This window comes from Physeter macrocephalus, chromosome 6 (assembly GCF_002837175.3).
Source record: "Physeter macrocephalus isolate SW-GA chromosome 6, ASM283717v5, whole genome shotgun sequence".
NCBI lineage: Eukaryota > Metazoa > Chordata > Mammalia > Artiodactyla > Physeteridae > Physeter > Physeter macrocephalus.
Window position 1 is genome coordinate 69,275,613 of NC_041219.1, and position 13,784 is coordinate 69,289,396.

The window sequence follows — 13,784 nt, forward strand, 5'->3', positions numbered from 1 at the left end:
TATGATACCGAAAGTTATATAGTGCCAGTTATTATGAAATAACCAATAAACAGTGTCCACACTGTGGAGATAAAGAAGTAATTTAGATGGAGGATTTGAGAAGGCTTTGGAAAAGCAGTAATTTTGGTAGGTAGAGAAAGCACAGAGTTTCAAGCTCAGAGACTTGCAGACTTGTATGGGAGACTGAATATGAGTGAAGCAGTCAGTGAACTTGAAGCACTATGTTATACATTGTAGTATTTTACACATTGCACTATTTGAAGGGGTTAGGAAGCAAAGCTGTAAAAGGTGCATTGGAATCAAACTGCAAAGAGCCTTGACTAGCATGCTTAGAGAGTGTAGACTTTTTTCACCGGTCAATGGCAAGTAAGTGAAGACTCCTGAAAAATCTGTTAATATATCTGTTAATAAGCGAAAAGTATATTTTAACTTCAGTTTTACAGGTAACTATTTTATCCTCCACTTTTTCACTATTTATTCAATACGAGCTGAAGCAGTCCAATAGTATGTGGAAATCCAGCCTTAATATTTTTGTTTTCTCAAGTGATTAAAATAAACACTGTGAAAAATAAGAGTTTCATTTAAATTATGCCAGAGAGTGTTGGAGTTGGGGGAGGGGTGTCATACAGTACTGCCAAGAAAATCTCCATGAGAACCGGAACAGCGATTGAAAATGAGTACTAATGAAGATAGAAATACTCTAAAATGAAATTGGGCTCTGATGTGGTATTTTGATCTGAAGTTAAAGGCTGTTTTAGATTTTCATGAACTTAAACTTGAATCTGTGCAGTAAATTATCAAGGGGGATGTAATTAGAGTCACTTCCTTCCTAGAATCTCTGGGGAATTCCCATCACCATTGATGAGAATTGTGCATAAAGATCATGGGAAGAGCATGGCCCTTGGGTTTCCTCTTAAACAGCCTGTAGGATTTGTTATGGTTATTTTAATGCACTGGTCCTTGGAGACACTAATTTCAGTTCTGCCTCTACTTTGGGCATGGTGAAAATGACAAAAGTTGTGACTGGGAACCCCAAGAGATGCAGATATCTTTTCATTCTTTCTTCTTTATCTATAATTATTTTATTATCTGTGAGGAAATTTCTTTTCCGAAAATGCCAAATCTGTAAACAACAGTAAAAAATAAATGATTCCAACCAATGGAGGGGAAAAAGTGCTGCCCCATGTTTACTAAGCGGCTGATAACTTCTCTGGGAGTTAGACTTTCTTTGGGAACTGAGGTCATCTCTTTAAGTCTCTGCTGGTTCTGAGACACCTGAGTGTTAAAACACTTGACCAGATAGTTAGAAATATCTGAGTCCAGGGGACCAGGATTTTTACTCAGAGAAAGTCTTGAGCCAAGTGGCAAATGATGAGGAATTGTAGAATTCCTGGGACTGGGAGAATGTAAAGCAGGAAAAAAATGGTAGTTCTAAAGATGAACAGTGTTCTATTTTCTCACCCAGTTCTCCGCAAGACTATCTTGTGGCACAGCTCTGGATCTTCCGTTGCCTTCCCACGCCTGCCCAGTAACCAAGGGTAGGTCTCGATTTTGATCATGCAATTCTGGCACCTAAGCCAGTTTTCCTCTCCTGATACTTTCCATCTCAAAATACTTGGGTGCAGAATCAGCACCTAACCTGCTTATGAATTTCTGCTCCTCCGTAAAGAGAAGAAACACACCTAGTTTTTTTTGCCAGATGGTGAATGTCAGACATGGTAGAAGTTCAATATATATTACTGGATAAATAAATTAATTACAGATACATGAAACCAGAAATATCCTCTGTAGGTAAAATGTTTCCCTTTACACTTTGTAGTATTCTACACATTATACTATTTGACAACAGGCAGGTGGCATGTATCAAAGAATCAGGAAAAGCAACTGGGTATGGGTATAAGGTCTCTGCTGCAGAATTTTTAAGAGATCAGATTCATGTTGCAAAGATCTTTTTTCTCTGTTCTAGAGAACAAGTATAATGCACTGAATGTCATTTACTAAGAATCCAATTAATTTCAAGGCAGTCCTTCATTTCTAGCTTTTGTCCTTTGTGAATGAATCAAACTATTTTAAGCCCTTTATATACATTAGCTACCTTTGTTCTTACAGCAACTGATGAGGTAGGTACTATAATCATTTTGATTTTATGTATGAGGAAAATGAGGCACAAACATTAATTTTGTCAAGACCTCACAGATGCTAAGTGTTAAAACTGAAATTTAGAACAAGAGAGTCTGACTGCAGAGTCTATTTTCTTAACCACTATACTGCACTGTCTCATGAGATGGCACTGGAGCAGAAATCCTAAATAATCACAGGAGAACCAGGAGGCCTTCTGGGGAAATGTTCCTGGTAGAAACAAACTCATGATATGAAAGCATGTATGGCTCTGTTTCAGAGAACAGCAAGGCCAGAGTTGTAGAGTGGAAATGATTCAGGGGAAAAGGTAGTAATAAGATGTAGTGGCTTGTGGGCCCTGGAAAAGGTTTTGATTTTCATTTTTAGAAAAATGGAAAGCCATAGGAGTGTGTTAAGCAGAGGCATGATGTAATATGATCTAAAAGAATATTGTGGCTGCTGTATGATGACTAGGATGGACGTGAAGAATCTAAGTATTTAATATAAAATAATATTTAAATGTAATACATAAGTCAAAATTATATACACACACACATATAAAGAATCGTATTTTCTAAAACTAAACTAAATATTCCAAAACTGCTTAGCCAGCTAAATATAGTTTGGCAAAAATAGGTTCTGAAATCATTGTAATGTTCTAAAACACTTGTAGATTTTTCGAAATTGATGTGACCTTTTGTTTGGTGTGGCTGTCACTAGCTAAATGATGTCCTTATCTGAGCCATGACTTGACATAGGGGCCCCATCAAACTCTTCCACTGACTTCCCCATGAAATCAATGGCCATCAGGTCCTTGACACCCAGCCTGTGGTTGCAGCTGGGAGGTGGCTGGTGGAACTGCTCTAACTCCATTGCTAGATTTGCACCTGGCTGCCAAGGATCTCTGTATCACCTGGACTCAGAAATCCTGCATCTCAGCCCCACTATGTCCAGACATTACCTGACCCACAGCCTGTGTCACCTTCACAGATGTTGAGCTGCCACTCTGCACAGAACAACAGGTAAGCACTGTGTATGTTCTTCTTGCTGGTGTGGCAATTGCCTTCTGCATCCGTCTGCTTTCCCTGGGATGGGAGAGGGGGACCCACATCTATGCCAGAACTGCTAGGAGGTCTGATATCCAACTCTGTAATCACTGGTGGGCTAAATCTGATTAAGGTAGATTTTTCTTTAGCAAACTGAAAACTGTACAGAAATGTTTCAATATACCAGTGTCCATAGATGAAGTAAAATAAATAGAGACCCCAAAAATCTGTGTAAAAGGCTACACAAGAGCTCAGCTCTCTGATGTTTAGCTATGTGAAATATGAGAATAGGCCTATAGCTTACTAGCTTTGTACTTCTCTCCCTGTGCCCTCGTCCCTTCCTTGAAGAAGCAAGAGCTAAGGATGCTTAAATCAAGGGTTGATAGAAAATGTCACTTTAGCAATTGAGATAATGCCAACTCTTTATATGCCAGGCCTGCATTCAGATATTACTGAGAAGGAGATGTAGTTTTAAGATGGCAGGTGGGAGACGCAAAGAAAAAAGGTTACAGGATTTCCATGATACATCAAGCTCAAACAGAAAAACCAAGAGAACATTCTAAAACTTTGAATGAAATGAAATCAACATGAAATTTTAAAAACGTAGTTCCCTTGGAACAACAGATCTCAAAGAGAGGGACCCTCAGAGAGAGAGATCTCAGAGGTGAATGTCATCACTCTGTGATCGCTGTTTCACATGCCTCTAAAAATGTGTTGTTTTTCCTTGAGCTTTCACTAGGGATAATTTTGTGAAAGAGAAATTGCAAAACTACAGTGAATACAAAGAAAATATTTTCATAAAATATTCACTGTAGTGGAGGCTCTCATCAAGAACTGAGAAGGCAAAAGAAGTAGCTGTCCCTTTCGGGAATCCAGTCCTAAATGACACAGGAACGTTCTTAGCTTTTCTCCAAAAGCTCCTTGCCTAGTTCTGCCAACAGGTGGCCATGAGGGGGACAAAGAAACCTCTGGAAGTCACTGTGAAGAACCAAGTGAATTAGGAGAATCCACTTAGAAGTAGATGAGAACTAAGCAGCTTTTTTTTTTTTTTTTTAAATAAAAATACTTTTCCAACTCACAGGGAAATGGGTAAAACTTTTCAGGTTAAATATTTCTTTTGTGAGTTGTTCTTAGTCAGTTGGTACCTCCTACGGCTTGTCTTTAAGCAGCTGGGAGCCCCAGCAGGACTGCAGACACCTGGCTGAGCATCGGGGAAAATGCAGAACTAAGCAGGTTTTCTGTGGGAAATCCAAAAATAGATTTGCAAGTTTCTATTCATGTTTTCAAGGCTCTGAATGAGAAGTTAACAGGAACTTTGCTTCAGCAATCATACTGTGGGGTGATTTCTAGCTTTGAAACTTTGAGCCTTATACTACAATAGCTGATTTAATGGAATAGGGATTTTGATTTCTAGTTAGATTCAATTACGTTCATGTAGAAACATGCTAGAATTGAACTCAGTTGTTGCTGTTTTCCAATTTCACAGATGTCCCTGCTTAAAATTTTAGTGTAATTTTCCTAACACTAGTTATGCTTATACTATACAATTTGAGAAAAAATACAATTCAATATTTAAAAAATAAATAAACAAGAGAACAAAACAAAACTAAGTTTTTGTCTCAGCTTCTTACCTGGTGCAGTTAAAAAAAAGAGAGAGAGAGAGAGAGAGAGAGAGAGAGAGAAAGAGAGAAAGGAAAAACACAATTTGGGGGCCCCCTGCCCATTCTATCACCTTTCAAGAGTGAACAATAGAAACAGAGACAACTGTGGTGTCACCCCCCTAAGTATTTCATAAAGCATCATTCCTTGGTCCACTTTCATATTCAAGGTCTATTACTATTAATGTAATTCTTGGGTTTCAAATTGAGAGAAATGAGAGCATTTCCCCTACCTAACTTAAGCCAATCTCTGCGAATACTGCACGGATGAAACAAGTGAGCCAAGAACCCTCCACCTTGTGTGTTACTGTTTATTGACACAGAAAGTGCTGCTGTTGGAATATGCATAGCATTTAGTGCATTAAGATAAAGAAGGACAAATTATTGTGTTCCAGCTCTGTTTCAGTCTGTGCCCTGTAGAAACCCTTCAACATCTTATCAAAGACTTTCTGGGGGTTGTGTTGTTGTCAGGATTCCGACGTGTTCTGATTTCCTTCTGGAGTCATAAATTGCACCTTGGGCACCATGAGGGATGAATTGTTCCGGCGGATGGAATTATTCCTCCTCATGGAATTGTTTCTTCTCATGGAATTGCGCTTCCTCAGAGAATTCTGGTGGGACAGTTCACTCTTCTGGAGGGTTTGGATAAGAATGGAAGGCTTTTCGTCCAGCTCTCGGGCGCTGCACCTCGGAGCCGCTACTTTCACGGTGTTGCCAAATTTGGAGTAATCCACGGAATACACGCCTTCCTCCTCGGTTACGATGGACACGAAGCGATGGCCCCATTGGATCTCCTCCGCGATGTAGGAGGTTCTTGCTTGGGTGGTAATGCCAGTAGTTTCGACCACTCCTTCTAGAATCACGATGACCTCCAGGTCTTGGTTGGCGAGGTCGGGGGCGGAGATATCATACAAGGGGCTGCGCTTGTCAATCACGTGGCAGATGATCAAAGGGGCCACCAGAAAAATGTTATTACTCTCAAGGGGGTTATCAACGGGAATGTCTAGTTGGTGAATAGGCACCACCTCCCCTTCGGGTGTCGTGGTTTTCTTGACCACCTGGATGCGCACTGATGCACTAATGATCATGCTTTTCCTCAGGTCGCCCACGCGGAACATGAAACACAGTTTGCCATTTCGGACTGCGATCACCGCGTGGCGGCTGAAAATCAAGGTTTCCGCCCTTCTGTGAGCCTGGGCTGTCTTCATGAATATGCAGCCCAACATGACTGCATTGATGATCAAACCGACGATGTTCTGGAGAATCAGGACTGTGATGGCTAGAGGACATTCCTCTGTCATCATTCTCCCGCCAAATCCAATTGTCACCTGAACTTCAATGGAGAAGAGGAAAGCAGAGGTGAAAGACCTGTAAGAAATGAGACCAGAAAACAATGCCATTGGATCAGAGTTTGAATCACGACATAACAGGCTAAGTTGAATTTTGCGTTTTCTTCCTCCAAAGGCTATTTTTAAAAAAAATGGTATTAAAGTATAGTTGCTTTATGATGTTGTGTTACTTGTTTAAGGTGTGCAGCAAAGTGAAATATATATATTTATGTGTATATATATATACACACACACACACACACACGCAAACACATAATATCTAACATACATAATATCTAACATACATAATATCTAACATACATATTCTTTTTCAGATTCTTTCCATTACAGGTTATTATAAGATATTGAGTATAGTTCCCTGTGCTATACAGTAGGTCCTTGTTGGTTATCCATTTTATATATAGTAGTGTGTATATGTTAATCCCAAACTCCTTATTTATCCCTCCCTCACCCTTTCCTCTTTGGTAACCATAAGTGTGTTTTCTATGTCTGTGACTCTATTTCTGTTTTGTAAATAAGTTCATTTCTATCATTCTTTAAGATTCCACATATAAGCGATATCAAAAGATATTTGTCTTTCTCTGTCTGATTTACTTCACTTAGTATGATAATCTCTAGGTCCATCCATGTTGCTGCAAGTGGCATTATTTCATTCTTTTTATGGCCGAGTAATATTCCATTGTGTGTATATATCTATCTATATATAGATACAGATATATGCACACCACATCTTCTTTATCCATTCATTTGTAGATGTCCAAAGGCTATTTTTAAAAAATATTTATTTATTATCTTTGGCTGCGTTGGGTCTTCACTGCTGTGTGTGTGGGCTTTCTCTAGTTGCGGCGAGCGGGGGGCTACTCTTTGTTGCAGTGTGCGGGCTTCTCATCGTGGTGGCTTCTCTTGTTGCAGAGCACGGGCTCTAGAGTGCAGGCTCAGTAGTTGTGGCTCACGGGCTCAGTTGCTCCGTGGCATGTGGCATCTTCCCGGACCAGGGGTCAAACCCATGTCCCCTGCATTGGCAGGCAGATTCTTAACCACTGCGCCACCAGGGAAGTCCCATGTCCAAAGGCTATTAAAGGCTTTTAGAAAGACTACCCAACTTAATGTATCAAATGTCCAGTTCTAAACACAAGTACTTGTTCATTCTCTCCCTCTCTCTCTCTCTCTCTCTCTCTCTCTCCGCATGCATCTACCTCCAGGCTTCTGGGATACACTTCTATTAATGTTTTCAAATCATGTAATGATGGGCCTGTTTATGTGAAAACATTAAAATAATACCTAGACATATTTGTATTTATAGGCTTATTTTACTTTGTGAAATTTTCTTCCAGGTTGATGTCTATTATTTATTGCCTATCTGTGTTTAAGTGACTTGAGTCATATGGGAAGTACTGAGTAATAAGTGAACTTTTTATTATTTACAACCTTTAAAGTCGTACGCCCTAACAAACACTGACTGTGTACCTTATATAGAGAGAGCACAGTGCTGAAGAGCGGTACAAAGCACTTCATTCAAAAATACTAGTATTTTTAATTAAAAAAAAACATGTGCCATTTGGAACAAAACATGTTTTCTTACTGATTGTCTCATTTTGTTCTCTAAGTGATCTAGAGAATACTGAAGTTATTAAAGGAAGGATCTGAGGTAGAGATAGATAAGTGACTGTGTCAAGATTACATAATTAATAAGAACATGAATTCTCTTAATTCTGGCCTAGTCTCCGAAAGAAGCACAGGGAAGGGGCCAACAAGTGTCAGGGTTTTCTTGGGAAGCTTTTTCAAACTGCACTTCTCTTCCTTATCTCAATGTAAACCCTGATTTGGTAGTTTAGGGTGGACCTGGATAAAACTTTTGAAAAGCTTGCAGATAATTCTGATTTATCTTCCCGGGTTGAGAAGCACCACATTTGGTTATTCTTATCACTAATTTATTCACTTAACTACACATCCTACACTGCTGTGGCTTCTTAATAGAAACAGTCTTAGTCTTGTGTTTGCCCTACACCCCAATTTCAAACTTTTCTAATTTTATAGACAAGAGACCATCTGTCAAAGTATTAGCTGTGTATCAATGCCACACACAATGAGAGACCAAATATTTAAATATTTGAATACTAAGTTAAGTACTGCACTTTGGCGGGACACCCTGAATGGTAGGCAAGAACACGCAGGTGATTTTTTTCTCTTCAGGTTCATAATCAGGGATTTTTATTTTTTTAATTGAAACATAGTTGATTCTTCTAATTAACTTTTAAATGGAGTGTGAAAATTGCCTTTCTTGCCCCTTTTGTTGCTAAAAAGAGTCATCAAAAGCAATGATTGCTTTTTGTACTAGCTACACATGAGCTAATACTGAACGATCCAAAAACATGGCAAAGAGTAAGAAGAGACCCCAGAGAAGGGGCAGGGATACAGCATTGATTTCTAATTATACATGCTTCAGGGAGCAGCGTAATGATGAATATGCCCAGATGTTTCACTTTAACGGCTTAAGATATCATTCATGTGCCATATTGTGTATGTTGTTTATTTTATGAAAGAACTTACTTCCAAACATTATATTGTGCAAGACCCAGCCTTTTACGAACACCTGTCATGCTAAACAACCACAAGAGATGAAAGTGTTTTAACTGCTCATGTGTTCTGCTACAGAGGAGTGAGGCTGAATTAGAAGAGGAAATATGTTGGTTGATTTTCTGACTCACGTTAGAAAGTCATCCACATGAAAGGGAAAGTGAGCCAGCCTGGAAGGAGAATGTTAAATGTTATTTGGATACACTGGAGAATATTCATTACAATCAGTTGTTTTCAGTTCTGATGACAAGGTGAGACACTGAACTTATGAAAGGAAAGGAAAGGAAATGCAAAGAGTTAGACATATTATTAGTCATCTTTTAAATCCCCTTTGGGAGAGAATAGAGATTTTTCTGTTTCTATTTTTTTTTTTTTTTGGTGAAAAAGTATTATGTACGGTTGATTAAGATTAAATTGTATGTTGCATTGAAGTATAAATAGTACCACAATGTTAAAATAAAACCAGTAAGATTTTAACCTTACAAGATGTCCAATAATATTTTTTCAGGTAAGAAGCGCAATTTAAAAGGCTAAGATTAAATCAACTATATTTTAATAAAAATTTTTAAAAAAGAAATACGCTTTAGAGAATCACCTAATGAAAAATAAATAAATAAAATGCTAAAACTGTCATACTGATAAAATCAAGTGTGTCTCCTTGTATCTGCGATCATATTTCTCATAGTGAATTGAACGTTCAGACCAGCAGGAATCCATCAGGGGGATAAACATGCCTCAGAACACCTCTTGTTGAACCATAAAAGCTAGCAGTAAAACAGCTTTTAATAACCAGTGCACTCTGTCAAGTTCTTTTACAAAATCATTGAAAATCTCTCACTTTTGATGACATATCTTTAATAAATTGCTTAATGACTTTTTTTCCCAAAGGAAAAGCCAATATATTTGTCTTGTGAATAAAATCTGTCCTTTATTGTTCCGAGGTTTATCATTTCTGTTTCTTTTATCTCTTTTTATGTGTATCTACTTCATGTTTATTAAAAATGTACCTTGATAGGAAAATGATTCACCAACATCAGTGCCAATAAATTTCCTAAAGAGAAATATTATAGATAATGATATCTGACCTACATATACCTGTTAAACACAGTCTTTTGTTCCTTTATATTTGGTGTACTGATGATCACCTACATTCTTCACCTGTATTTTCTTTGAGACAAAAGTTTGTGGCAAGTTTAAGACAAGAAAGTAATATCTAACTCGATGGTAAAGGCAATGGATCGATTCAATTTGTTTTTTCTGCTCAAAATCTGAGCTGAAGTCTGTGGCATGTGATCTCTACGACAAATACTGCAACCTCCCTTGGTAAGCTGGCATTGCAACTTTTCAGGGAATGGAAGGATGGACAAGTTTACAGTCTGAGTTTCTGCTTCTTGCAGTGGTATGCTAATTTCATAAGATTTCAGGGTCATCAAAGGTCTTATTCTTTACAGTTCCCTGGAAGAATGATGCTTGCTCAGTTGCTTTGCTTTATGAATTATGTGAATTTGGAATATTATTGAGAAAAGGTCCTGGAAGAGTTGTTAGTATTACTACTAATGTTTCGCTGCAGAGTGCATATTTTTGCAATTGATATTATCTTTTTCCATCTTCCAACAAAACAAGAGACAAATCACTCCAAGTAAATGTTCTTAGGCCATGTGAAACTATGAGAGGACAATCACTGAAATCAAATTCACTTTACTTATCTTTGAAATATTTACGATATAAGAGAAAAAAGCAAAATTAGGGCAATCTAAGAACTGTCTTCCTATGCTACTAAAAATTTAGAGAAAACCACAACACTAAGTCACTTCTACATAATCTCTTCCATTAAAAATTTGGACCAATCTCCATTTAAAAATAATTTTTTTCTAGTTCTGAATCTTAGCATAACTTCTAATTTTGGAATTCAATGCAAGCAATCAGCTATTTAAGATAATCTTGATAAAGAAGGGCTTATGTTTATTTCATTTCTGGTGGATTTAAAAAAAATGTTTTTATCTAGGACACCTCTCCACCAGTGTTTTCCCATTTTTCTCATTATTTCTGAAAATGTCACTAGTAAGAGAAGTTGTGGAAAAACATTACTAGCATTTGCACAATATTTTTGGTTGATCAGAGATATTGTCTTGTGGATGCTGGAACTATGGACAGCAGCTTTTTCAGACTGAAAACTCAGTATGTGGTTTTTCTGAGGAAGGCACGCTGTGGAATCCTTTGAACCACAACCATTTTAAAATAACTGGTATAATATTTTCAAGGCCAGCTCAAAGGATTGAAGTGCTATATTTTCAAAGACTCGTCATCCATAAAGCTGCATCTGAAAAGATTTTTAATACATTGGATTGGTTTCGTTGTTGTTGTTTTTGTTATGTTTTTACTTTTTTGCATCTGAAGGTACTGAAACAAACTCTAGTTCACTTGCAACAAAATAACAGAGTGAAGAGAGAAAGGACAGTTTCATCGTTTTTTCGGTACTGTTTTCCACCCCTGCCTCCTCCTGCTGCATTCTTACCTGACATTAGTCACACACACGGTGGACTCCAAGCCACTTTTCTCCATCCCACTTTTCTCCATGTAAGCATAGATGTCCCCGTGGGCAAAGGCCACCAGCCACCACATGATGGCGAAGAGCAGCCAGCTGCAGAGGAACGACATGGTAAAGATGACCAGGGTGTGGCGCCATTTCAGGTCCACCAAGGTCGTGAAGATGTCCTGGAGGAACCGTCCTTGCTCACGGATGTTCTTGTGCGCCAGGTTGCAGGCCCCGCTCTTGGCGATGAAGCGGGCCTTGGGCAGGCGGTCCCTGATGCGCGGTTTGCGCAAGTTCTCCGCGGCGATGCGCGCCAGCACATACTCCTCGGGGATGATGCTCTTTCTGGCCAACATCGTCCCGTCACCATAGCCGGCCTATGCACCTGTCTCCGACCTGCCTCTCCTTCCCTCGAGACCCGTCCTGCAGGAGGGAAACGAAGATGAAAAACTTTTCCCCCTATTTCCTCACCTCTTCAGTCCTGGCATGTAGGGGTGTGTCTATACATTCCAGGTGACGTGCAAAGCTAGAGGTATGATCTTAGTAATCTAAACACGAGCCTAGTTAGTGCTTGAGTTCTTGGATCCCGGAAAAATTACTTGGTCTGAAGCAGAACTGTTTTAATATTCCTTATCGTTTTGAACACATAAGAGCACAGCCTTAGTTAAACAAAACCAGGAGCCTTCCTGTAAACAGCAGGCTCAGTGATAATTCTGAAATTACCCGCGTCTGTAGATTAGTGCAAGGATACCAGCACGCGACGTCTATGAGGAAAATTAAGGATCTATTTACTAAACTATTCACATGATGTAGCAATATTAAAAGTAAAGAGGGGAAATTCTTTTTCTGTTATTTTTAGAAATAGGCAAAGGCCGTGAGCTCCTGCGCAGTATAAATGTTTCTTGTAATTCGACAAAATAATAATAAGCGATGTGCTATGTAACCTGAAAATTACGTAGAGGTGTTTTAAATTTGAAAGAAGCGTGAGTTGCATTAAAAAAAAAAAAATCTCACTGGAACTCATAATGTAATAGCTTGAAAACTTCTAGCTGCAGGAAAAACCCCGGACAATAGCCTGCGGGCTGCGGGTAGAGTCAATTAAAAGAGTGTGCCCCGAAATTACATCCGACGCTGTCAACCTCGCCCGTGTTCTGCATTTTCAATCATTTGCGGGGACGCGTTCAGCCTCCCCCTCCCCTCCGCTTAGAGGAGCCTTGAAACTTACAGACTCCGGGCAGCGGGCGCCGCGGCCGCACCGCCCCGCACACGCCGGCCGACCGCGAGCAGGTCCCTCGCTGTCCCATCTCCCGGCGCAGGAGCGGGGACCGCGACTGCCGGAGGGACAGATCCGGGGGCCGCGCGTCCTAGCGAGAAGAGTTAAAAGAATAAAAGGTGCAGTTGAATCTGAACGCGGGGAGGGCTGGAGGAAGGGGGATGGGTGTCGCTCTTCCCCTCCCCCTGCTCGGCTCTATCCCTTGGCCGCTGCCGACGGCGGAGGAGAGGCTTGGGGAGAGGAGCTGGGGCGTGATGCTCCACAAATCAGCCTCCCACTTCGGGCTTTGACGCGCGCCAGACCTCTGAGGCCGAAATTGCAGACATGAGGGAGGGAGGGGGTGGGGGAGAGGCGAGTCCCGGGGAGGTAGGGAGCCCGCCCGAGGGAGGGGCGACGGGGGGTGGGGGGCGGGGCCTGTAGAACCAGCCCTTTTCCCAGTAGCTGCGACCCCCTGCAGCCGGCGTGACACGCATGTCTTTAAAAGGCTCCCAGCTCGGGGGAGAGAACTTTCTGAGTTCGAGTTCACTGACGTAAAGAGATTTTTTTTTTTTTAACCTGGGTAGATAACTGTGCTACTTCAGGTTACATAAAACCAGATATAGAGATCAGAAAATAGTCTTCTGACGCATCCAGGCTGCGTGCACACATACTGATTTACATTAAATTTCCGTCTAGTAGGGATGATAAGTGGAAGAGGTGTTCTGAAACCCACTTCGTATTGACACATTTCTTCACCAGCCAAAGCTGGTTCTCAGGGAATTAAATACACACACAAACACACAACTACGACAGAAAAAAAAAAAAAAAAAGTGAAAGAAGAAAACCGCTCGAAGTCTCTTCCAATAAAAAAATTTTACCCCGAACAGGGACTGCAGTCAACACTTCAGAACTCAAACCGTCGTTCTTCAGTAATTGGTGGCTTTCTGAAATGTGGCAGCTTCTTGGTCTTGTCTAGATGGCCTCAATGATAAAACAGAGCAATTGCGCACAAGAAAGTTATACAGTAAATATCTTTCTGTAGCTTTTTGAAAAGGAGCCAGCAAAGACAAATGTGCTTTCTCCCACAGGTCAGGCCTCCTGATTTGGCACTTGTGTTAATGGAAACTTTAATTCTTGGAAATTTCATGTATTTTCCAAGACTCAGGACAGAAAGTGTATGGAGCATAAACAATGTGGTCATTTAATTACCAAGAGACCTAAAATTAGTCTTTGATGAAGGCAAATGAAGAA

General features: G+C 40.0%; 1 protein-coding gene across 1 annotated transcript; it reads right to left on the bottom strand.

Moving 5' to 3' along the window:
• Positions 1–5,119: 5,119 nt before the first annotated feature.
• Positions 5,120–12,844, bottom strand: KCNJ8 (potassium inwardly rectifying channel subfamily J member 8). Its single transcript, XM_007119656.2, has 3 exons — positions 12,507–12,844; positions 11,264–11,704; positions 5,120–6,190 (listed from the first exon to the last, which is right to left on the bottom strand). The coding sequence occupies exons 2-3, from the start codon at positions 11,635–11,637 to the stop codon at positions 5,290–5,292; spliced, it is 1,275 nt and encodes a 424-aa protein (XP_007119718.1). The 5' UTR covers positions 11,638–11,704; positions 12,507–12,844; the 3' UTR covers positions 5,120–5,289.
• Positions 12,845–13,784: the final 940 nt, after the last annotated feature.